At 41.5% G+C, this 25,088-nt stretch overlaps 1 protein-coding gene across 3 annotated transcripts; it reads right to left on the bottom strand.

Annotated features, from left to right (window-relative positions):
* Positions 1 to 8,346: 8,346 nt before the first annotated feature.
* On the bottom strand, positions 8,347 to 20,185 carry OCIAD2 (OCIA domain containing 2). Of its 3 annotated transcripts, none has more exons than XM_086405820.1 (7): positions 20,154 to 20,185; positions 17,609 to 17,736; positions 14,459 to 14,555; positions 12,826 to 12,879; positions 12,462 to 12,509; positions 11,172 to 11,289; positions 8,347 to 9,518 (listed from the first exon to the last, which is right to left on the bottom strand). In XM_086405820.1, exons 2-7 carry the CDS (start codon positions 17,672 to 17,674, stop codon positions 9,437 to 9,439), a joined length of 465 nt encoding a protein of 154 aa, XP_086261946.1. In that variant the 5' UTR covers positions 17,675 to 17,736; positions 20,154 to 20,185; the 3' UTR covers positions 8,347 to 9,436. The 3 variants fall into 3 exon arrangements, with proteins under 3 accessions (XP_086261946.1, XP_086261947.1, XP_086261948.1); XM_086405821.1 differs by having other exon boundaries at positions 17,609 to 17,732; XM_086405822.1 differs by having other exon boundaries at positions 17,609 to 17,732; positions 19,957 to 20,178.
* Between the last annotated feature and the right edge of the window lie 4,903 nt (positions 20,186 to 25,088).

Below are 25,088 nucleotides of genomic sequence, written 5' to 3'. Positions count from 1 at the left end.
TGGAAAGTGAAATTGTGGTCTCATCTAAATTATACTTAATTGTATTACATTTCCACCAGAAACAGTATTTCAGTTAGTTCTGCTCCAAATCATCCCCAAACTTTGTGGCCTAAAACAGCAACAATTCATTGTCTCAGTTTTTCTGTGTCAGAATTTAAGGAAGGATCAGCTGAGTAATGGGCTCTGGGTCTCTGAGGTTTGCAGTCAGGTACTGGATGGAATGGAAACAGCAGGCAGCTGGGCTGGGGCCTGGCCAGGCTTCTCTTAGCTTCAGGACCTTGCTGTGTCTCTCTGCATAGAGTGTGGGCTCCCCACTGCATGTTGTGCTCAAGGCCATTAGGCTGTTGACTTGATCATTAGTGCTCTAGTGTGACTGCAGCAAGCGTTTCAGAAACGCCTTTTTTTCTGACCTTGCCTCAGAAGTCCCGAAGCATTTTTTGTAAACCTGCCTCAAGGCAGGAGCATAAACTCCACACCCAGTCAACGTTTTTTAAAAAAAGAAACATGGGATGGAAGATGCTGAGCTTTCTTCAGCCCCCATTTGACCACAATAATTCACACCATTCTCACACACGAAATAAACTCATACTTTTTCCGGAAGTCCACTGTGACAGCTCAGGGTCTAGGAGCTCATCGTCTAATCAGGTCCAGGTGTGGATGAGGTAAAGGTCCCTGAGTATCATTCCTCTCAGTCTGAATACCTATGAACTTAGAAGTAATCTTCCCTGTTTGTCCCAAATTCTTGCTGCTTTAGACTTCCCTTTTTAAAGGGTGAATGAGAATGAGAGGCATACAGCAGTCACTTATCTTTGGCACTTAAACCCAGCCAAGTCTTGTGTTGCTTTGACTAGGATTTAGGCATAACCCTTGGGGCTCTTGGTCCTGCTCTCTGAGTCATCCTTTCCCACAAAGGTAGCACATGATTGCCATTGAATAGTGCTCTCGAGCTGCCTCTTTCCCTTAGGAATTAGGGATTCCAAGGTCTATATTCCTATCCAAGCTGATAAAATTTTTTAAACCCGTGGAGCTCTTAGGTCCACTCGATTACACAAATGCCCCTGTAAGTCTATTAAAACAGTCTCTTCTACGTTGGCCTCCCTATGAGGCTGATGAACGACCTCCCTAAAATTCTTGGAAGCCTTGGGCAGGGTCTTCAAAGTTATACCTTTAAGACTTGTAGAAGGCCATTTGTGTCTGAAACGTTCTGAGGCACTGTCATCTTTCTCAGATCTGAAAGGAAGTCTTGGTGCCCTTCTCTGAATTTGACCTTTGCCTGGAAGCTATTTCTGTATATGAGAACACTTTCCTGGCTTAAAAGACTCTTCTGAGCTTTTATGTTTTCTCCAAATCACATTTGTTCCTTATGTAAGGTTTCTCCTCTCATTTTACTTACAAAGCTAGAAAAATCCAGGTGACATTCTCAGCACTGACCTGAAATCACTAGATCAAGTTTATTAGGTACGTATTTTTTTATTTTTCATTTTACCACAGGTAGCAGTTTTGCTAAACTCTGCTACACAATCTTCCCCTGTGGCTCAGCTGGTAAAGAATCCGCCTGCAATGCAGGAGACCTGGGTTCGATCTCTGGGTTGGGAAGATCCCCCGGAGAAGGGAAAGGCTACCCACTCCAGTATTCTGGCCTAGAGAATTCCATGGACTGTATATAGTCCATGGGGTCACAAAGAGTCAGACACGACCGGGTGACTTTTCACTACACAGTTAGGGTCTCTTCCAGCTTCCAATAACATTTTCCCTTATTCCCTATAATTCCTCCTTTTCACCCTCATCCAAGCCCTTTAGGTTTTTATGAAAACCTCCTCAAGGTCTTGCAGTATCCATCTGCCATGTGTTTCCCAAACTAGTGCCACATGTTTAGGTTTTTATGGCAGCTCCTTATGTCCAGCTACCCAGTTTCTGTATTAAGAGTTTGATAAGTAAAATTGTTCTGAATGATAGAGATTTATTATAGGAATTAGATCTTAGAAAATTGTGAAACTGATAAATCAGTCTATTGTGTCTGCAACTAGTATTAGGCATGTTCTTACGGACACAATAGAGACCTAAGTAGAAACAGGTCACTCTAGGCCTAAATTTGGAACTGTCATACCTTCATTTCTGCCTCATATTTTTCCTAAAGCAAGTCATATGGACAAGTCCAAGGTCAAGACATAGGTAAGTGCATCCCACTAACAATGGGAGAGAAATACAAAATTATATGACAAGAAGCTTGCATGTAAAGAGAGAGAAGGAATTGGCTTACTCACGGGTCTTCCCTTGTACTTCCAATGCAGGGGACCCAGGTTCAATCCCTGGTCAGGGAACCAGATCTCATGCTGCAACTAAGAGTTTGCTTGCCTCAACTAAAAGATCCTGTGTGCCACAAGTAAGACCCAGCGTACCCAAATAAATGAGTCGTTAAAAACATTGAGCCAGTAATACAATCACAAGGGGAGCAGAAGTGACCAGTTCTGCCGCTGGCATTCTAAAGGCATTTAGCTTGTATCTATCTCACGCAGACATTGCATCACATTGTATTACAGCTATGTATTTAAATATCTTACCTCCTGCACTAATCTCTTTGAAAGCAGGGATTATTTTATATATGTATGTATCCCTATGTCTTCAAACACATTGCCTTGCATATTGAAAGTCCTGAAAAATATTTGTGGAGTTAATGGATGAAGCCATTTCTGGGCTTCCAAATCATAAGCTCTGGTTTTCAAAACGTTGTTAGGAAGCTTCCTCCCCCCGCCCCCGCCCCCGACCCCGCCCTGCCCCCCTACTTTTTGGCCGTGTTGTGTGAGACATAGAATCTTAGCTCCCCAACCAGGGATCGAACCTGTGCCCCCCGCAGTGGAAACATGACATCTTAACCGCTGGACCACCAGGGAAGCCCCAGGGAGCTTCCTTTTTGATATTTTCTTTCCTCACCATCATTAATTTCAACCTCCCAGGTTCCTTCTCTTGCCACTTCCCTATTTCCATCCGTATTCTTTCCCCAGCCACTTCTAGAGATGAGAGAATCTAATCAAGTATTTTATAAATTCTTCAAGATGGTCCTTTAGTCAAAGATTTTTTAGACAACATGAATATTATACATTAATAAAGCAAAGGGTCAAACTGGTTTTCAGTACAGGTGACGCAAAACTTTAATCAGAAATTTTGGACTGAAAAGGACAGATAGTTGAGTCTGAAAATAGTTCCATGAAATTGAAAAGAGGTAAGTGTATAACGAGTTATACTGAAGTTCAGAATGACCAGCTGCGTAAGCATAAAGTAGGCAGATGAGACTTGAAGGCAGATCATGGGGAAAAGCCTAGCGTGGGCCAAAGACATGACACAATCACACAGGTTTGGACTACAGCAGTAGTTGTTAACCTCATAGCTAACATCCATTTGTTACCGAATTAGGTCATAAGGATCCCGCTTGGGCTCTAGCCCAGCAGAGGCCCCTGCCTCAGTAAGGAAGGTTCTTTTTCCATTGGGGTTCATGCAGTCAAAAATGAGTTCAAAGCTGAAATTGAAGCCTTTTGCAATGGCCAGAGAATGGAGATATGGGAACTTAGTTCATAAATCAACTTAACGTAGGGGATGACTGAGGCAAGATTTTAGGGAAAGTTTAATGAGGGGGAGGCATATGCATTGCTTTTCTGAAAAGAGGGAGGGTTCTTCCTGGTGCCACCTCCTTTTTCCCCTGTGTAGTCCTCTGGCATCTGGGTCAGAAGCAGGTCGAACCACCATGATGCAGACAGGCGGTGATCTTAGCCTGATTGGTTGGTGGTGAGGTAATCGGGAGTTGACATCATCAACCTGGTTCCAACGGTTTGAGGTCTGTGTGGTTTGTGGGCAGCATACAGTTAACTTCTCCCACCTGCTAGGAGTTTTAGTATCTTTGAAACATCCCAAAGGACATGACTCAGAGTATTAGCTACACACGTTGAGGAGGAACTAAAAGTCCTTGACTTTAATGGTGCAACTATTATTGCATGTGTGTGGAAGTGAAGAACATGCTAGTGTATAATACGCCACTGGTCCAGCTTCACACAACCACACGTTTTGGTCCCAGACTTTGAAGCCTCTGGGTTAATCACTAAAATCTCTACAACGCTATAAATGTCTATGAAATCAGATTTTATAGTTCAGATTTGGGTGTAGAGTTTCAAAGTGAAAATGTTTTCTGTTGATTAGCGAATTCCATTGTTGAATAGTAAGAAAAGTACCTACATGACATTTTCATTACTTAGTCATTCAAGATAAGTATCATTACTATCACAATGTTAACAGAAACTAGGAGAATCATTCTGACAGCACAGGAAGAGAAAATCTTTGCTTAAATGAGAATTTAGAAAATACATTAGCATTGTATACAGTATATCATTATATATAGTTATAGATAGATAACAATATATATTGAAAATTCTGGAAATTATGATCTACTTTGGTAAATGAATCAGACATAAGAGGATTTTGCTACTATTTTTTAAATTGTGAGATGTTTATTTCATGTAGAATATAGTTAAACTCCAGCAATAACTTTTGAACTTCAGGATCACACCGAAGCAAAATTTAGAAACAAATGGTCACCCTAGCTAATACTGGGTGGAACGTTTAAGCAATGTCTCAGAATTTAAAATATCTTTTATAGAGTCCTTTCTAGTCATCCATACATATGTTACCTAAGACAGAAACACACTTCTGGCATCACTGGAGTGTCAGTTCAGTTCATCACTCAGTCGTGTCTGACTCTTTGCAAACCCATGGACTATAGCATGCCCGGCTTCCCTGTCCATCACCAACCCCCCTGGAGCTTGCTCAAACTCATGTCCATCAAGTCGGTGATGCCATCCAATAATCTCATCCTCTGTCATCCCCTTCTCCTCCTGCCCTCAATCTTTGCCAGCATTAGGGCCTTTTCCAGTGAGTCAGTTCTTCCTATCAGGTGACCAGAGTACTGGAGTTTCAGCTTCAGTATCAGTCCTTCTAATGTATATTCAGAAAGTGTCACATGGGAGTAAAATAAATCACTTCAATGCTGTTTTCTGATTGGATGAGGATCATCCTTATTCTCATTACTGCCCTTCTCCACTATTAATGGGCTTCCCACATGGTGCTAGTGGTAAAGAGTCTGCTTGCCAATGCAGGATACATAAGACGTATGGGTTTGATCTCTGGGTTGGGAAGATCCTCTGGAGGAGATAATGGCAACACACTCCAGTATTCTTGCCTGGGAAATCCCATGGACAGAGGAGCCTGGCAAACTACAGACATGCGGTTGCAAAGAGTCAGACACAACTGAAGCAACCTAGCATGTACGCATGCCACAGTTAAGAACATTTTACCATGTTATCTAAAAATACACATGCAGGACAACACTTGTTGATTTCACATATCGTTTGTCTCTTCTTATAGGTACATCCACGAATAAAGTATCTCAGTCAGTTTGGTCACTCAGTCATATCTGACTCTTCGTGATCCCATGGACTGCAGCATGCTAGGCTTCCTTGTCCATCGCCAACTCCTGGAGTTTACTCAAACCCATGTCCATTGAGTCGGTGATGCCATCCAACCATCTCATCCTCTGTTGTCCCCTTCTCCTCCTGCCTTCAATCTTTCCCAGCTTCAGGGTCTTTTAAAATGAGTCAGTTTTTAGCATCAGGTGGCCAAAGTATTGGAGTTTCAGCTTCAGCATCAGGCCTTCCAATGAATATTCAGGACTGATTTCCTTTAGGATGGACTGGTTGGATCTCCTTGCAGTCCAAGGGACTCTCAAGAGTCTTCTCCAACACCACAGTTCAAAAGCATCAGTTCTTCAGCGCTCAGTTTTCTTTATAGTCCAACTCTCTCATCCAAACATGACTACTGGGAAAACCATAGCTTTGACTTGAAGGACCTTTGTTGGCAAAGTAATGTCTCTGCTTTTGAATATGCTGTCTAGGTTGGTCATAGCTTTCCTTCCAAGGAGCAAGCGTCTTTTAATTTCATGGCTGCAGTCACCATCTGCAGTGATTTTGGAGCCCCCAAAAATAAAGTCTGGCACTGTTTCCACTGTTTCCCCATCTATTTACCATGAAGTGATGGGAGCAGATGCTATGATCTTAGTTTTCTGAATGTTGAGTTTTAAGCCAACTTTTCAGTCTCCTCTTTCACTTTCATCAAGAGGCTTTTTAGTTCCTCTTCGCTTTCTGCCATAAGGGTGGTGTCATCTGCATATCTGAGGTTATTGATATTTCTCCCAGCAATCTTGATTCCAGCTTGTGCTTCATCCAGCCCAGCATTTCTCATGATGTCCTCTGTATATAAGTTAAATAAGCAGGGTGACAATATACAGCCTTGATGTACTCCTTTCCTGATTTAGAACCAGTCTGTTGTTCCATGTCCAGTTCTAATTGTTGCTTCCTGACCTGCATACAGATTTCTCAGGAGGCAGGTCAGGTGGTCTGGTATTCCCATCTCTTTAAAGATTTTCCATAGTTTATTGTGATCCATACAGTCAAAAGCTTTGGCGTAGCCAATAAAGCAGCTCTCTTGCTTTTTCAGTGATCCAGTGGATGTTGGCAATTTGATCTCTGGTTCCTCTGCCTTTTCTACAACCAGCTTGAACACCTGGAAGTTCATGGTTCACGTATTGTTGAAGCCTGGCTTGGAGAATTATGAGCATTACTTTACTAGCATGTGAGATGAGTGCAATTGTGTGGAAGTTTGAGCATTCTTTGGCATTGCCTTTCTTTGGGATTGGAATGAAAACTGACCTTTTCCAGTCCTGTGGCCACTGCTGAGTTTTCCAAATTTGCTGGCATATGGAGTGCAGCACTTTCACAGCATCATCTTTTAGGATTTGAAATAGCTCAACTAGAATTCCATCACCTCCATTAGCTTTGTTCATAGTGATGCTTCCTAAGGCCCACTTGACTTTGCATTCCAGGATGTCTGGCTCTAGGTGAGTGATCACACCATTGTGATTATCTGGGTGGTCAAGATCTTTTTTATACAGTTCTTCTGAGTATTCTTGCCACTTCTTAATATCTTCTGCTTCTGTTAGGTCTCTACCATTTCTGTCCTTTATTGTGCCTATCTTTGCATGAAATGTTCCCTTGGTATCTCTACTTTTCTCTAGTCTTTCCCATTTTATTGTTTTCCTATATTTCTTTGCAGTATCTAAACATTACATTTTAAATTCCAAAAACCAAATGTGAAAACTTTCCATTTTCTTCACTCTTGAACATCAGTCCAGTAAGGAATAAGGAAAGTTTTGCCAAGGAAGCTGGTTAGATATCCAATGTTTACCATGTAGTCTCTTCAGTTCTTTCCTTTATGCAAATTTATGTACAATTTTATCTTGTTCTTTGCCAAGGTTTTTGTTGTAAATCACGAAAATACTGCTTCAAAAACTTATGATCACTTTGTTGGTGAGTGTTGATAACTGCTAAATGCTAACAGACAAATGCTGCTCCTTTAAATCTTTCCTGCAAAAACAGAGCCACCCTCAGACACCTGTTTCCTAATAAACACAACAGATAATGCAGCAAAATATTCAAGAATTATTGGCTGATCTTCGAGGTTTTTTCCCTGATTGATTTTCTTTTGCACTAAAATCACTGTGATAAACTGTTTCAATAAGAAACTTATCCACTTAGGAAAATCAGAGAGCCCAAACCATAAACCCAATTGGAGTCAGAAGGACTATGAAGTTGTCAGCAATAAGCATAATGTTCCCTTTCAGCAATAATAGATTCATCCTTCCCCACTGCCCCAAGATGGGTTTTCACATTGACTTGCTGTGCTTAACAATGTGAAAATACTCTGATCCCTGGGAATTCATTTTCTGGAACACAGGAAATAAATGTGCCCAATTCTGAGTTTCTGCCAATAGCTGAGATAACACAGAGTCATCAATTGCTAGTTGTCAGAACCAGGAGTCAAACTGCACCCAAGAACCCAGGATATTGGCTCTGCATCCTGATTTACACAAACAGAATTTTATTGACAGGAAGAAAACCCAGGATATGTAATATAAAAGTGTGTGAGTGTTAGTTGCTCCGTTGTGTCTGACTCTTCGCAACCCCATGGACTATAGCCCAACAGTCTCCTCTGCCCATGGGATTCTCCAGGCAAGAAAACTGGAGTGGGTTGTTATCTCCTTCTACAGGGGATCTTCTCTACCCCAGTGTCAAACCGGAGTCTCCTGCATTGCAGGCAGATTCTTTACCATATGAGCCATAAGAGAAGCCCACAATATAAAAAGAGACATGGTCAAAATTACTCCATTTCATACACTTACTATCCATGTAAAAATAAAAACTTCTAAATATTTTTGATGTAGAAAATAAAATATATATCAAGCATTAATTTTTTTCTCTTTGAATTTTTTTATTTTTAAGCATTAACTTTCAATGAGGTTTTCCTTTTTACCTCCATGATACAGTTTTCAAGATGAATTAAGTAAAATGTAAAGTGAACATACACACACCTTCATTAAATGAATGGTGACACACATATACAGCATTTTCCTGAGAAAGTACAAAGATGCAGAAATGTTCACGTAGGGCTCAGACAACCTAACAAAGACAAAGGGTCCCCAGTGGAAGAGTCTGTCTTCATGCAAAAAAAAACCTGGCATGAGAATAGGAATGCAACTCTTGGGGTTGGATTGGCTCCCTCTGAGCTCCCTTAAAACCCTGAAGTTTATCAGTCTCTGAATTAATTCTTCCAGTGATTCTTCCCAGAAATATGCAAACTGCTCCGGAGGGACATTTGGAGAAGTTTTGTTTATTCTTTTAAGCCACGAGCAGCATATAAAAGAGCCCCAGTTCTCGAGAACTGACCATGAGCTAAGCAAGTAACCTAAAACAACCAGCTTTTCCAAAACTTCACCATACCGGGCAGACACGAAATCGCTAAGGTCACTAAAAGGACAGCTGATTTGTATTGCGATGCTCTCAAATGAAATACTTTCCATTAAGTTAGAAAAGCTTGGCTCCTACATTTTAGAAACCACTTCCCATAGACACAGTCTTCCTTGTAGTTCTGTATTTCTACCTCCATACACATTGGTTTTCTTTGGGCATGATTTCCCAAGTTTCTCAGCGTTCATTCCTGTTCTCTATCAGAGATCTTAAAACCCTGAACAAAAGCAAGAGTGAAATGGGGGTGAATGGGGCTGAATCAGAGAAGACTTCAAACTCTTTCATTTAGCTGTAAGGAGGTAAGAGTGCAATGCAATGCTATTTGGTGTATGAATGCTCCCAACATGTTCTTAAACAGCAGAAAACATGGAATGCTCAATCCAATTGAGAATTAACAGGAAAGCATTTCAATAGAGCAAGAGAATCACAATGTTGCTGTTCCACAATATGCAAGTTATTTTAAAGTACACTTGACATTTTAAAGGTACACAAATTCAGATGCTCTTTGAGGCTTCGGTGCCCACACACAGAGTTTAGGAAGCTGAAGGCTGTGAACTTCTCTCCTGACTTAATCCATGCTTTGTTTTGCATTCCTCACAGGTAAGCAGGCAGTGCCTAAAACAGAAGCAAAAATGTTGTTTTGTACTTTGACACTGGAAGCTCTCGTCTGAACACAATATTATTCAGGGATTAAAAAAAATTTAATTGATATATAGCTAATTGACAACGTTGTGTTAGTTTCTAGTGTACGCAAAGTGACTCAGTTCTCCATATACATGTTTGTGCTTAGTTGCTCAGTCGTGTCCGACTCTTTGCAACCCCATCAACTGTAGCCCACCAGGCTCCTCTGTCCCTGGGATTCTCCAGGCAAGAATACTGCAGTGGGTTGCCATTGCCTACTCTAATACATATGTTTATATACATATTATTTTCTATTATGGCTTATTACAGGATATTGAATATAGTTCCCTGGGTTATACAGTAAGACCTTGTTGTTTATCTATTTTATATATAGTAATTGTGCATCTGTTAATCCCAATCTCCCAATTTATTCTTACCCCCTTTCCCCTTTGGTAACCATAAGTTTATTTTCTATGTTTTTGAGTCTATTTCTGTTTTGTAAATAAATTCATTTGCATCGTATTTTAGATTATTTAGAAGTATTTTCTAAGCTAAAGTTTTCAAGCTTTTGTTTTCTCAGGAATAATTGGAGTTGTTTCTCGGTTTTAGACTCCTGGAATTTCATCCACTAGAAGGCCAACAATGATCTTCCTGTCCAATGTTGTTGTCAGCATGCTGTGCTGCCTTTCAAACAAGTATGGGGTGTTTAGAGTAAGGTGTCCCCAACAGCAGTCCTATAGTACCATGATAGAAATAGTTATTATTCACTGAGCACTCACTGAGTGTCATAAGCAATCATTCCTATTCCTTATAACATCCCATAAAAAAATTCTGGTGGCCATTTTATACAGATGAGAAAACTGAAGATTTGAGAATTTAAGAAACATGTCCAAGGTCACACAAGTTAGTAAGTAAACAGAACTGCTTTTGAACCCAGTGACTCTAACAGCAGAGGTAATGTGGCTAACTCCAGAGGCCTACTGCTTGTATCCCCTCATGAGCATCACAACTTATATTAATAGTAAAGGCTCTGAGAAGTCTTGCAATTGAGAATCCTGGTTAAACTTGTATAATCTTGTGACGGTAGAAGCTGTGTTGACTGATTAAGGCATTCATTAGACATTTGTACTGGAGAAGGCAATGGCACCCCACTCCAGTACTCTTGCCTGGAAAATCCCATGGATGGAGGAGCCTGGTAGGCTACACTCCATGGGGTGGCTAAGAGTCGGACACGACTGAGCGACTTCACTTTCACTTTTCCCTTTCATGCATTGGAGAAGGAAATGGCAACCCACTCCAGTGTTCTTGCCTGGAGAATCCCAGGGAGGGGGGAGCCTGGTGGGCTGCCATCTATGGGGTCACACAGAGTCGGACATGACTGAAGCAACTTAGCAGCAGCAGCAGCAGCAGTAGACACTTGTACAATGCCTTGAAGGTAGTAGGTACTTACTAAATGTTTGATGAGCAAACAAAATAGGTAACTCAGTTAAATCATAATTATTAATGAATAGCAACAACTCAAACTTTGAATTTTTTTCAACATATCAATGTTAGAACTATTTTAATATTACAAATGGTTGAATGACCTTTCATTTACTTTTTAATAGTTACCTTTATTATAATCCCTTAACCAAACAGAGTACAAACCTGTTATGCCCTGGACCGAAACCAGCTCCACGCAGCTGGCCTTCAAAGGAATGGAATTTACTTTGGCACACTCCTATATATGATGCTTTTCCAAGGCCAAATCCTAAGATACCAGCAACTGTAAAAGCAGGTTAGGAAAGATAAACAATTTAAATATTTGGAACCTCCTGCATTGTCTGCTAGAACTTTCTTTATTAACAGCAATAATTCTTATATCAAAAGTACCTTACTAAATCAATGAACAAAAACTCTGGGAATGAAGCTCTCTATTAAAGAGCAGGATTGGGAACTAGAGACTTTTTGATCTCCTCAGTTTTGAACTGGAGATAGAAGGGCCAGGTTATAGCAAGCCAAGGTGATGCTCTGACATGGGCAGCCAGAGGGTGGCCCAACTGGCAGACAAGTCTGTGAGGTCACCCAGGAAGGGAGAGGTGGGACTTGGGTTGTGGCTCTGGGTAGCCTCCAAATCACTAGGTAGGAGACCCCTTAATTCTCTGTATGGATGGAGTATGGGGAGCCACATTATCTTGCAGGCAGGGGAGGGAGGTCACGAGGCAGGACCATGGAAAACATTTCTAACCTGCTATTCCTGCCGGGAATGAGGTTTTGGATGGTACACCAGAATGTATCTTCTGTGGACATAAAAGGTCTCTGTATAATCAGTGCAAGAAGGTGAAAGCCTAAGTTTATGGTAAATGTATATTAGAAAATGGGCTTCCCTGGTGGTTCAGTGGTAAAGAATCTGCCTGCTGGTGTAGGAGACTCAGGTTCAATCCCTGAGTTATGAAGAGCCCCTGGAGGAGAAAATGGCAACCCACTCCAGTATTCTTGCCTGGAGAATCCCATGGACAGAGGAGCCTGGAGGGCTATAGTCCATGGGGTGGCAAAAAAGTCGGACATGACTTAGCAACTAAACAACAACGTTATCAGAAAGCCCTGATTTTAAAAAACTCTTCATTTATCATGTCCATTATAGAAAATATTTGGAAAAGATTGGCCAAAATAAAAAATTAAAATCCCTTGTGGAGCTGTTGTTCAGAGGCTCTGCTGGCAATGTCCTTTTGTGTCTCCGGCCAGGCCCTCCTAGGCCACGCTTCAGAGAGGACTAAGGTGAAGTCCCTACTGCTCAGCTTTCTGTCAGAAAGTGTGGAATGAACTAAAAAACTGCAATGTGGCAAAAAATGGACACTAGTGTTCAGAGAGATTGACCTGGACATTCCTATCTCCAGTTACTATAAACATAACCTTTTTATAAAAATGAATCTTTGTTTTTTAACTTCTATGACTTACGTGCAACTTTAGGCAATGAACCAAATCTCGGATTCGCTGCTAAATAACCTAGGAAGTAATGTATAAAGACATTATTATTTCATTTTATAACATTTAAATTCAAAAAGGATAAAGAAGTCTTAATTTCATCTTCAAATTTAATTTCCCTTTGCCATGTAACCTAACACAGTCACTCATTCCAAGGAAGAGGACATCTATGGGAAAGAAGTATGGGGACATAGACTAGAAACAGTCTAAAGCCTGCATAAATAAATCCTTCACCAAAACAGAAATGCCAAGTATTGTACCAAAACCTGCCAGGAGGACCACAGAAAACTGGATTTTCTTAAGTTAAAACATTTACTAAATATCAACTCTTACTTACCATGATGGACCAGTCCTTGGGTGACAAGCATGCTTACAAGAGAAAAAGGCAGAGCTGTAAAACAAAAAAGCCCTTAAGTATTGTTATTTTGAAATTTGGCACCTTCCCTAGAGGTCAGGGAGAATTACTCTGTTTTTTTCTTCTTACTTTGGCAGTGAGATCTTAGTCATTTGTTATTTTACTTATTTGACAAATATTAAGCACCACATGGAGAATTTTCTTGGGGTCTGCCCCAGGCGCTCAACCTAATGCACAGCATTAACATAACAAAATCTAGACTCCCTGCAATTCCATCTCCAACACCCACCATGCATCATCTCTCTCATCACTACATACAACACAGGCACATTCATGTGTGTGTGCACTGAGCTGGGGAATTTGGGAGTTGCCGTGAGCCGTATATTTAGAAAATTTCAATCCTGCAGAAAAGTTTTTTTAAAAAAAGGACAATAAACTGCACCTCCTGTTTAGGATAGTGCCCTGCTTTTGTCTAATGCCATTTTGTTGCACGATTTGGATATATTTATTTTCTGAAAATTACTATATTCGCAGTAAACATGGGCAATGTTTAGAGATGATTTTTAAAAACAGACACGTTGGTCTGGCAAAAGCAGTTTCTAGTCAAAATGTGTCAAATGACTTCTTCCCAAAGCAGTGAGAAGTGATTATATATACTATTTGATTTGGCTTAGCTGCTAGCTCTTCCTAGTAACCAAGACAAATCAAATAGCAACCAGCTTTTCCACTCAGATCTATCTACCTGATGGTAGGCAAATGAGTCATACTGTAATTTTAAACTACTAGGGGCTTACGTCAATTACTTACTCATGGGTTATCAGAAAACAATTTCTAGCAGCATAATCAATAATCAGTAATGCATAGCAAATATCAACTTCTAAACAGTGTTATTTCCAAAACAACTGATACTGAATTTGAATAATTTAAGAAATCAAAATGAGTATTTCAAAGTAAAATTAGCTCTATGCCAGCAATATTGGGACTATATCTACAGGCTCTGGTATGACATTTTCAAATGAAAAGTCATGAATTTTTAAAATTAGATGGGACTTTAATGCACTGCCTGAATTCACACCCTTGTCTTATATAAAGCAGGCCCAGAAAGAGAAAGAGACTTGACAGAAAAAGTTATTTCAAGACACTGTAAGGGAAGTATTAACAGAATGCTCCCACTCTTCATTCATTCCACAAATATTTAACTGGTTCACGTATTTTTATATGTGAAGCACCATGCTTGGCTCTAGGAGGGCGCAATGAACCTGAACTTGATGAAGGTTAGAGTCCAGTGGAATTGTGGAAGGTCTACTCTTTCAAGAAATTCTAAGTTAACATTCCTGGTTCACTTTCTCGGTCACATGAAGGAAAGTGTTAGGGGTGAATCACTTTCTGCTAAGGAAGGTAAACAGCTCCTACATCAGATACTGTCCCTGCCCTTAAAAAAGTCTCAATATGGATTTAAATTCCAAACAGCCTCAGATACCAACGTTCTTCCCGGAATTATGCAAAGTTCCTGCTAAAAAAAAAAAAATCATTACCATAATTCTAATATGATATTAGGCAGTTTATATTAGGCAGCAAATACAGTGTTAACGACAATTAAGAGGGGTGCGATTACCTCTCTTCCAGAAACTTTCTTCTTGACATTCCCGGATAATCTTTGAAATCTCTGATCTGTGGATGTGCAGTTTTGATTTTGGACAAAACAACAGACTCTGCAAGGGAAGTTACATGATGAGTTGACTGAAATCATCAGAAAAGCATCTGTTTTATTTTCCCCCCGAGGAGGGCAAGGAGGTCTCTTCCCTCTGGTCTCACAGCGTGTATGCCTTGGATCCTGGCTGCCAGCACTGAGCAATAGCCGGTTTCAGCCAGTGCTTTGCAGATGCAAGCACTGGGTGAACTTGAGCAAGAAAAGAATTTTTTTGAGAAGCAAACAGTGATTCATGGTTTAGCGAGCATGAAGCAGATATCTGGTCAGAATGCATTACTGCTGAGGCCACATTTTCTTTTTTAAATATTTATTTAACTAGGCGGCACCAGTTCTTAGTTGTGGCATGCGGGCTCTAGTTCCCTGACCAGGGACTGAACCCTGGCCCCCTGCATTGGAAGCTCAGAGTCTTAGCCACTGGACCACCAGGGAAGTCCCCACATTTTCTTCTTCTATCTTTCTCCTCTGCACGCTTCCCCTGCAATGCTACTCACTCCTTGGGCTGTAATCTTTTGTTGTTCAGTGACTCATTAAATTTTTATTATGGTAAAATACCCGTAATAGTTACCATTTGAACCATTTTACTTAAAAATTTTTTTCATACTCTGGTATACTTTATTTAAAAAAAATTTCTATATTAAAGTATAGTTGGTTTACAAAAATGTGTTTAACCATCGTATACAATAAAAAGCAGACAACAAATGGCATTAAGTATATCTATAATATTGTGCAGCCATATCTATCTAGTTCCAGAACTTTTTCATCACCCTCAAAGGAAATTCCATACCCATTGAAGAGTCTCTCCTCATTCCCTAATCACCTAGCAACCATTAATCTGCCTTTTGGATCTGCCTATTCTGGATATTTTGTACAAACAATATCATACTGCATGTGACCTTGTGTGGTTAGCTTCTTTTCCTTTGTGTAATGTGTCAAAGGTTCATGCACGATGTAACATGTATTTCATTTCTTTTTATGGCTCAGTAATGTTCCAGTGTATGCACATAGCACATTCTGTTTATCCATTCATCCATTGATGGATATCTGGACTGTTTCCACTGTCGGACTATTGTGAATAATGCTGCTGTGAACATTCCTGTACAAGTTTTAGTTTTCCGCTCTGCTGGGCCATGTTGTAACTCTGTGTTTAACTTATTGGGGAACTGCCAAACTGTTTTCCACAGGAGCTGCACCATTTTACAATCCCAGCAACAATGTATGAGGTTTTCAATTTTTCTATATCCTTGTCAACACTTGTTATTTTCTGTTTTCTTTCTTTTCTGTTAGTTGCACTGTGCAATTTATGGGATCTTAGTTCCCTTACCAGGGGGTGAACCCCAGTATTTATTTTTTAAAATTAGCACATTAAATGCTTTTAATATAAACTATTTAATTTGTTTAAACTAAAAAAACTAAATTGTTTATGTTTTTGATTATGGTCATGCTAGTGGTTGTGAAATGGTGGTTGTGATTTGCATTTTCCATTAAGTATCTTTTCATCTGAATTTTGGCCATGTGTATATCTTCTTTGGAGAAATACCTAATCAAGCCCTTTGCTCATTTTTTCAAATTAGGTTGTCTTTCTGTTGTTGAGTTATAAGAGCTCTTTATATATTATGGATACTAAACCCTTATCAGACATATAATTCATAAATAATTTTTCCCATTCTGTGGGTGATTCATTTGTTTTTTAGAAACAAACTTTATTGAAATTTTTCCTTAAATCACACTTATATTTCCTTGTTTGTGAATTACTTATGTAGGTCCTTTTCCTTTTATCTCTTGGAATTTTAGTGATTTTCTTGTTGAGGTGAAGTCTATGGCTTTTGAAGTTCACCCTGTTGATTTTGCAAATGTTCTTTTTGGACTTTCTGTAGTAGATGTCAGTGTGAACGGTGATTACCATTTCTCGAACACTTGCCCCTGGGCCAGGCACTGTGCCAAGCACTTTACGTGCATGATGGTGAGGTACAAGGACCCTGTGGTGCCAGTGCCTTCAGAGCTCTACCTACCACCCAAGCAGGCAAGTCCTCTCTTCTTCCTCTACAGCTCCCCCAGTGCAGCACGCGGAAGCAGTGGTCAGGGTGAGCCACAGCAACCAGAGAAGGACCTGCTCTTATGCTCCACTTATGTTAGCTCAGCAAACACTCCTCCTTCCCCCAGTGTAAATATTTCTTCTTGGTTCTGCCTGTGGCAGAAATAAGCATCTCTCTCCTTCCCCTCCCCTAAACACACACATGCAGGGTCAGGGAACCCGACTATCACAGCTGCTGTGAGTCCTGCAGTCAAGAATGAAGTACCAGCAGAGAGTGTCCTCAGGGAGCTCTGGTGAGCCTTTTCTGTAGAGCCATAAATGTTTTATGGCTCTCCATTTCACAGAGGCAACTTGGGTGTCTAAATTCTTTTCCTTGTGACATGATATCATTTGTCTATTTGCCTCTCCTAAGCTTTGCTCTGAAATATAATCTCCATAACCCATTTTTAGCTTGAAAAGTTGACCTCAGAGAACATGAGCTCTATTTACCTATCACAATACCTTCTCTTTTCTTCATTCATGTGTCCCCAAGACACACAATCTTCATTCTCAACAAGCTGAAAAACTGTGCCCCAGTTAACACTTGGGTTCTCAATCTGATGACTAATTTAGTAGTTCAGGGCTCTGCCATCTTGAACAGTATCTACAGTCAGCAGCATATCCTTAGCATGATTAGCCTTGGTAACAGAAATGTAAAAAGCATGCATCATGTAGCATTCTGTTAGATTCAATAAAGAGTTTTGCTCTGCTAAAGGAAACCTCTTCAGTCACTGACAACCTACAGAAGAGTTAGTTAAGTTGAATTCTAAACAGGGAAGAGTAAAGAAAAGATTTTGTAAATAAAAGTCTCCTTTTCAAGACAGCCAGAAACATACTTTCCTTCTCCGTTCTATTTTCCTTGAGCCTATCCTACAAAGTGCCAGGCAGAGGAAAGTAAGACAATTGATCAAGGATGAGGTTTAAGGGGAAGTCCTGTATGATATTCCTCTTTAGATGGCAGACTTCAAATTATAAATACATACCTGCTTGCTTGGTGGTGGCAAATGGGGACCTTTTTCTTGGTTTTCATGTGTGGATACTGAAGCCATGATGACCTTGTCTTCGCTTCTCTTCTAGTTGAGTGGACTCAGCTTCCTTGTTGACCCACTATCTAAGGAAAGTATAAGAGTCACTGTGCAGTGATAGAACATTTATGTCAACCATAAAACACCCTTAGGATCAACACCCCTATTTGGAAAACTTACTTTCATTTTGTCATTAATCTTAACTTCCAACCACCTGCAAACTCACTTTCTAATGCTCCTTCCCCAGCAACACACACACACATACTAACAGACTGATGGTGACAGATCAGAGGTGGAGTAGAGTGAGATGTCAAAGAAGGCAGAGTGAAATGTTTTACAACCTACAGTGTCAGTCACGACCGTGTCTGACTCTTTATGACCCCATGGACTGTGTAGCCTACCAGGCTCCCTCTGTCCATGGAATTCTCTAAGCAAGAATACTGGAGTGGGTAGCCATTCCCTTCTTTAGAGGATCTTCCCAACCCAGGGATCCAACCCGGGTCTCCCATGTTGCAGGCAGATTACTTAGCCCTTAAGACTTAAAAACTACCTTGAAAAATTTCAATTCATTACCATGTCATTAACTTACACAAATATTTACTGAGTGTCTATTATGTGCCAGACCAAAGGCTACAAAAGACGACGACATCAATACTAAAGTAACTCACAGTCTACAGGGAAGACAGGCAGTTATACAACATGTAGAAGTCTTCCCTAGAGGTAGGCACAGGGTGCTGAGGAAGGAGAGGAAAAAAGGCATGTTCTCTCTGGTTAGATCTGAAGACACCAAAGACTAAGACTCTTGAGCTTTCAAGACGGCCTGTGGAGAGTGGATGGACTCCAGGGGCAGGGAGACCAGATTGGAAAGTGCTATCATAATCTAGGGAATGAAGTCAAGAGGCCTGAACCAAGACCCTTGTGGGAAGGCTAGAGATGATAATTTTGCATCTGGAAATGTTGGATTTGGGTGCCTGTGGGGGCATACATTGGAATTAACCATTGGGGATTAGAATATTTGAGGATTTGGGTCTAGAGTTACAGATTAAGAGTAGGCTGGAAAGATCAGTTTGGAAGTTGCCATCTAGGAAATGATAGGTAAAGTAGGAAACAGGAATAAAATTGTGTAAGAAGAGTACTGGAGAATGTGAACATCGAGGCCAAGGGAATACCAACAGGAGGAGGAACAACAGGCCAAGGAGAGGACTGAGAAAGAAGAGCTGATACAAAGTGGAAAGGGTGTCTGAGGAAGAAATAAATCATCAGTGTCATGTGGCTCAGAACAACCGGCATAGTCCAGGTGGACCATGAACCCTACCCAACCTCCTGCCCAGTCAATGGGCCACTGTCCTCTGCAGGTCCAGACTCCATGACAACCACTGACTTTCATGCAAAATGAACATATTTTCATACACAATTCAGTTTCCTACTAAGCTGCCAGGAATATCAGCCAAGGGAATCCACACTTGACCAAGTTTCACTTTCGGTGCTTGATGTTATTATAGCGGGAGTATGATGCCCTAGGGTGGAAAGTCTTGGAATCAGGAAGACCTGAGTTCAGATCCTGACTACTTGGTAGCCTGGCTTTGGGGTAAGTAACTTGAAGTGTCTGTGCCACAACTTCTCAACTGCCAAGTGCGGGTAATGGACCTTAAGGGGCTAGTACAAGGATGAAGGGTGAGGTCCACAAGTCGGCAGCTCCACAACCAGCACACAGTGAGTGTGTGAGCAGTAAGGGGCAGCTGTCAGAACCCTGAGCACCCTATTTCTTGAGGACTTCCAGGAAGTCTTTGCTGACATAAGGCCAAATTAGATTATCTTTGCCTAGTTAGGCCATTGCCTCAAATCCGGAAGCAAAAACACTACAACTGGGCTTTGGTGGTGAAGCCCCTTCACACCCATCTAGCCTTCAGTCCACATCTAAGCTGGGCTTCTCAGGGTGTTGCCTAAAGGTGCAGCCCCCACCCTATGCCCAGATCTGGTTTGGGGTCCCTCTGCTTCTTTAGTTGTTGGGGGTGGGGTGGCAGAAGTCCTGACGGGTGGGCAGTGGGAGGGAGGCGATCGGCAGGATAGGGGGGTGGGGGCGTGCGATCGGACACAGCTAGGGAGGGTCCCTGCACTTTCTGGTAGGGGAGCAGGGACTGGGAGTGGGGTTGGGGGTGGAGCTGGATCAGCTTGCAGGAAATTGCTGCCATCGGGGTCTCATCCGGAGCCGGGCCAGTAAGGGGCGATTCTAGGCTAAGTACCACCGTCCTGAGGACCCCAGAAGTCATGTAGTCAAAGAAGGCCACCCCCTGTCGCTATCGCACCTGCTGTTACCTGCCCCCACCCCTCAAGTGGGCACACCCGCGGGGCTGAGGATCTCCTCGCAGGCCGCGTCTCCCTCGCGCGCCCAGCCAAGCTCGCCACCCTGTGCGGCCGTGGCTGCACCTCGGATGCTCCGGCTTCCCGGGTGCCCGCGCCCGCCCCTGGCGACCCCCGGGAGCCGTTATCGTGGTCCCCTTACCGCGCTCGCTTCCAGGACCTCGCCTGTGCTCTGGAGCTTCCCTCCGCCTCTTTCTTCCTCTCGCTCCGCCCCCGTGGCGCCCCGCCCCTCGCTTCCTCGCGTGAGTCATTCAACAAGTGCACCCCATCCCCCGCCTCGCAGTCCCTTTCTCTCTTGGTGGCCTCACCCACACACAACTGCCCCGGCTGAAACCCGGCTCCTGTTGGAACCTCCGACTCCACCCCCAAGGCTTGTCCAGACACCCGGTAGATTCTACTGAATACTTCCTCGATTGCCTTACAAATTACTTCTTTCCTCCCAACGAAAAGAGCGACAACCATTTATTGAACACCCTCCTTGGACGAGACGGCTACTTCCACTTATCTGCAGGCTTGTTTTGGCTTGTCTTTTTTTGCAGTGTAATTGGCATAGCATTATATTAATTTTAGGAGCTCAACATAATGATTCAATATTTGTATACGTTGCAAAATGATTACTCAGTAAATCTAGTTAACATCCCTCACTATTTGTAGTTACCAAAAAAAATTACCCCACCCCTCCCCTTGGATGAAGATTTTTAAAATCTCCTTTTAGCAACTTTCAAACATGCAATATATATATATATATATATATATATATATATATATATATATATATATATAGTATTATTAACTATAGTTGCCATGCTGTGTGTTACATTCCCATGACTTATTTTATAACTGGAATTTTCCACCTTTGATGCCCTTCACTCATTTTGCTGATCCCTATGCAATCTTTTCTACAACTCTCTACAAAGAATACTGTTATCTGCATTTTATGGACCAGGCAACTGAGTTGTGCCAGGCCACACTGGTTGTTCAGTCTCAGTGGTATCTGACTCTTTGCCACCCATGCACTGCAGCACACCAGGCGTCCCTGTCCTTCACCATCTCCCAGAGCTTGCTCAAACTCATGTCCACTGAGTCAGTGATGCCATCCAACCATCTTATCCTCTGTCGTCCCCTTCTCCTCTTGCCTTCAATCTTTCCCAGCATCAGCGTCTTTTCTCCAGTGAATTGGCTCTTTGTATCAGGTGGCCAAAGTATTGGAGCTTCAGCTTCAGTATCAGGCTTTCCAATGAATATTCAGAATTGACTTCTTTAAAGATTGACTGGTTTGATCTCCTGGCAGTCCAAGGGACTCTCAAGAGTCTTCTCCAACACCACAGTTTAAAACATCAATTCTTTGGCACTGAGCTTTCTTTATGGTCCAACTCTCACATCCATACATGACTACTGGAAAAACCATAGCTTTGACCATACGAACCTTTGTCGGCAAAGTATTTAAGTAAAAAAATAAAAGATACGTCTTTACTACCTGTGTCACTCTCCCCAACCTCAGCTGCGATTCCTCCCTGGAACATGCCACTGGGACTCAGGGAATGTCTTGAGTTGGAAGAGAGGCTGTGGGATATGTGGAAGGCCCTTATCATTTCACATCTTTCCTGACTGTCCTAATTAGTCTCTACACCTCTGGCCTCTTGCGAGCCCCTCTGGCATCCACTGGGCCTTCCTTCTGTTCCTTGTGTTCACCCAGTTCTTCCCACCTGAGTGAGGCCTGGTATGGAGCCTGGACTCCTCTCCCCATCAGGCATGTGCTGGTTTTTTCCTGCTCATTCTTCTCTGACTCTTACTCATGGGGACCTGCCTTGACCCCATGCAGCCTAAAGTGGGTCTGCCTTTTCCTTGTTCATAGCACTTATCATGCGTTATCATGAACACTCTTGTTAGTGTGCTTACTCCTTTAAAATTTGTTTCCCCTTCTTCAGTGTCCTCTTCCTGAGATAAGGAACAAGATGGTATTATTTTGCCCACCATTGTATACTTAGCATCTCATATTTGGAAGGGCCCAGTGAAGAGCTGCTGAATGAATGAATGAATGAACCAATGAGTCTGAGCCCAAAGGCTGGATGTCAGGATACTGTTTGGGAGAATCTGTGTTCCCCCCAGTACACCCCCAGACCACTGTTCCTCCATGTGATTCACTGCTTTCTTTTCACTCCCACTTCCCCCCTCTAAATAAAAAGGAGACACAATTCTGTTGCTAATTTTGCTCTGTGTTACCGGAAGTCAGAAATAACTTTATTTCGTGGTCTAAAAGGAAGAGCTTTCTAATCGGTTTTGTGATAAAATTGAATAGCCCTACGTTACGAAGTTTATCTTCCAACAAATATGCTACAGGCATTTGACCTTTTAACATCTTGCTACAATAGAGTCTATGTCCCTACCCTCACTTCTACTTTCCACCAGAATGTTCTACTTAATTGTCTGAAATAATTAGAAGTTATCCATCAGATAGTAAAGAATTCACGTGCAATGTGGGAGACCTGGGTTTGATCTCTGGGTTGGAAAGATCCCATGGAGGAGGGCATGGCAACCCACTCCAGAATTCTTGCCTGGAGAATGCCCATGGACAGAGCAGCCTGGCAGGCTGCAGTCCATGGGGTCACAAAGAGTCGGGCACGACTGAGAGATTAAGCGCAGCACCCGTATGCCATGGGCATGTGTTATATAAATTCATTACTTGGTACTGATTGGACAAATGTGGGGTGCCCCTGTATTCTTCTAGGTACTTTCAGAGATAAAAGAGAAAAGACATGGGTCCCTTCCACAAAGGATAGATCACTTCCCAAAGAATTAGGATAAAATACAACATCCATAGCCCTAGAAGTGGACAACACTGAACAGAGCCTTTCTTTACTAAAATTTTATTTTTTTAGAAAATTTATTGTAATATAGCTGATTTGCAGTGTGTTAGTTTCAGGGTTTTTTTGTTTTTGTTTTTAAATTCTATTGATATATAGTTGATTTACAATGTTGTGAACAGAGCCTTTCTTAGGTCATGCCTCAGTAGCTGCCAGAGCCTCAGGATCATGATGGCAAAGTTGATTATCGCTGGCTAATGCTATGGAAACTGTGGCTGATTTAGAAAGTGCAAAAACATTCATAGCAGGCTGCAGCTTGAGCAATTTCCATAGCTCTGTGCTGTCCCCAGGAAAGATCCCAGTTCATTAGCAGGGCCCGACAGGATTCAGCCCCTGCCCGTCTTTCCAACACAGCGATCTTAGGCCCTTCAGGGGTCCTACAGAGAGGCTGAGGTTCTCTCTTCTCATGTTTCATGCTTTTGCATATGCTGGGGCTTCAGCTTCTGCATTCTCCACCCCTCCCTCACCCATTTTTTAAAAAAATTGAAGTATAGCTGATGTGCAGTATTATATGTTACAGGTGTACAAAATAGTGAGTCAGAATTTTTAAAGGTTGTACTCCACTTATGGTTATTACAAAATATTGGCTCTACTCCCTGTGTTGTACAACGTATCCTTGTAGCTTATTTTATGCATAATAGTTTGTACCTCTTAATTCCATCTCCCCTTCTCTCTCCCCACTGGTTAACCACTATTTTGTTCTCTATAACTGAATCTGTTTCTTTTTTGTTATATTCACTAGTTTGTTGTATTTTTTTAGATTCACAAATAAATGATATCATACAGTATTTGTCTTTCTGTGTCTGACTTATTTCACTTAGCATGATGTTCCCAAAGTCTACACATGTTGCAAATGTTGTTTTTTTAATGGCCTAGTAGTATTCCATTGTACATATACCACATCTTCTTTATCCATTCATATTGATGAATGCTTAAGTTGCTTTCATGTCTTGGCAATTATAAATAATGCTGCTATGAACATAGGGTATATGTATCTTTTGTAATTAGTGTTTTTTGGGTTTTTTGGGATATATACCCAGGAGTGGAATTGCTGGGTCATATGCTAGTTGTATTTTTTGTTTTTTGAGAAAACTCCATACTGTTTTTCACAGTGGCTGCACCAATTTACATTCCCATTAACTGTGTATGAGGGCTCCCTTTTCTCTACATCCTTGCCAACATTCATTATTTGTGTTCTTTCTTATGATAGCCATTCTGACAGGTGTGAGGTGATACCTCATTGTGATTTTTAACTTGAATTTCTTTGACAATGTAGAGCACCTTTTCAAGTGCCTGTTGTCCATCTTCATGCCCTCTTTGGAAAAATCTCTATTTGGGTCTTCTGCCCATTTTTTACTCAGCTTGTTTGCTTGTTAGATGTTGAGTTATGTGAGCTGTTTATATATTTTGCATATTAAACCTTATCAGCAAATATTTTCTCTCATTCAGCAGGTTATCTTTTAGTTTTGCTGATTGTCTCACTCATTCTTAAAGACTATGCCTAGGGATCACTTCTTGACAGCTTGGCCAGACTCAAGCTTGCTTTCCCAGCTCCTGGGTTCCCATTGCGCTTTGCAGTGGATACCTATTGTGTATATGTGTGTGCATATATACGTGTTTGTTATGCACGTATGTGTATACAAGTTTAACAGTTATAACTAATATGTATTAAACACGATGTGCCACGTGTTCTTCTGGTCTCTTTTCACCTTTTAACCATCCGCACAGCAGTCACCTGACAGAGATGCTAATAACTTAGCCAGGAAGTGACAGGACCAGCATTTGAACCCAGGACTGAGAGCTGTACATTTCAGAACTGTCTCTCAGCTGTCATCACATTATGTTACAACCACTGATGTCGTTCATGGTCACTCCTCTTGACTGTGAGCTCCTTGAGGGCAGGGACTGATCTTGCTCAGTAAATGGAACACAGTATGAACTCAAGAATGAGTAAGTGAGTTTAATGAGGCATGGAATTAAAAAAATGAATAATATCTGGTCCTTTATTTCAAGAGACTCACAGTCTCTTTTTCTCCTTTTTTCTTCCCCAAATGGTTGCAGGGCCTTTTAAAAAATCTGAGAAATTGGTATTATTATTCCAGCTTTACATGTAAGAAAAATGAGGCCAAGAGAAGTTCAGTAACACAGCCAAGGTCATAGCTGGGAACAGGCACAGCCAAGATTCAAACCTTAGTGGCTTGGCTCCAGACTCA

Source organism: Bos grunniens, chromosome 6 (assembly GCF_055505025.1).
Source record: "Bos grunniens cultivar Pamir isolate PY7600 chromosome 6, Bosgru_T2T1.0, whole genome shotgun sequence".
Taxonomy (NCBI): Eukaryota; Metazoa; Chordata; class Mammalia; order Artiodactyla; family Bovidae; genus Bos; species Bos grunniens.
This window is presented reverse-complemented; position numbering and strand designations above follow the sequence as displayed.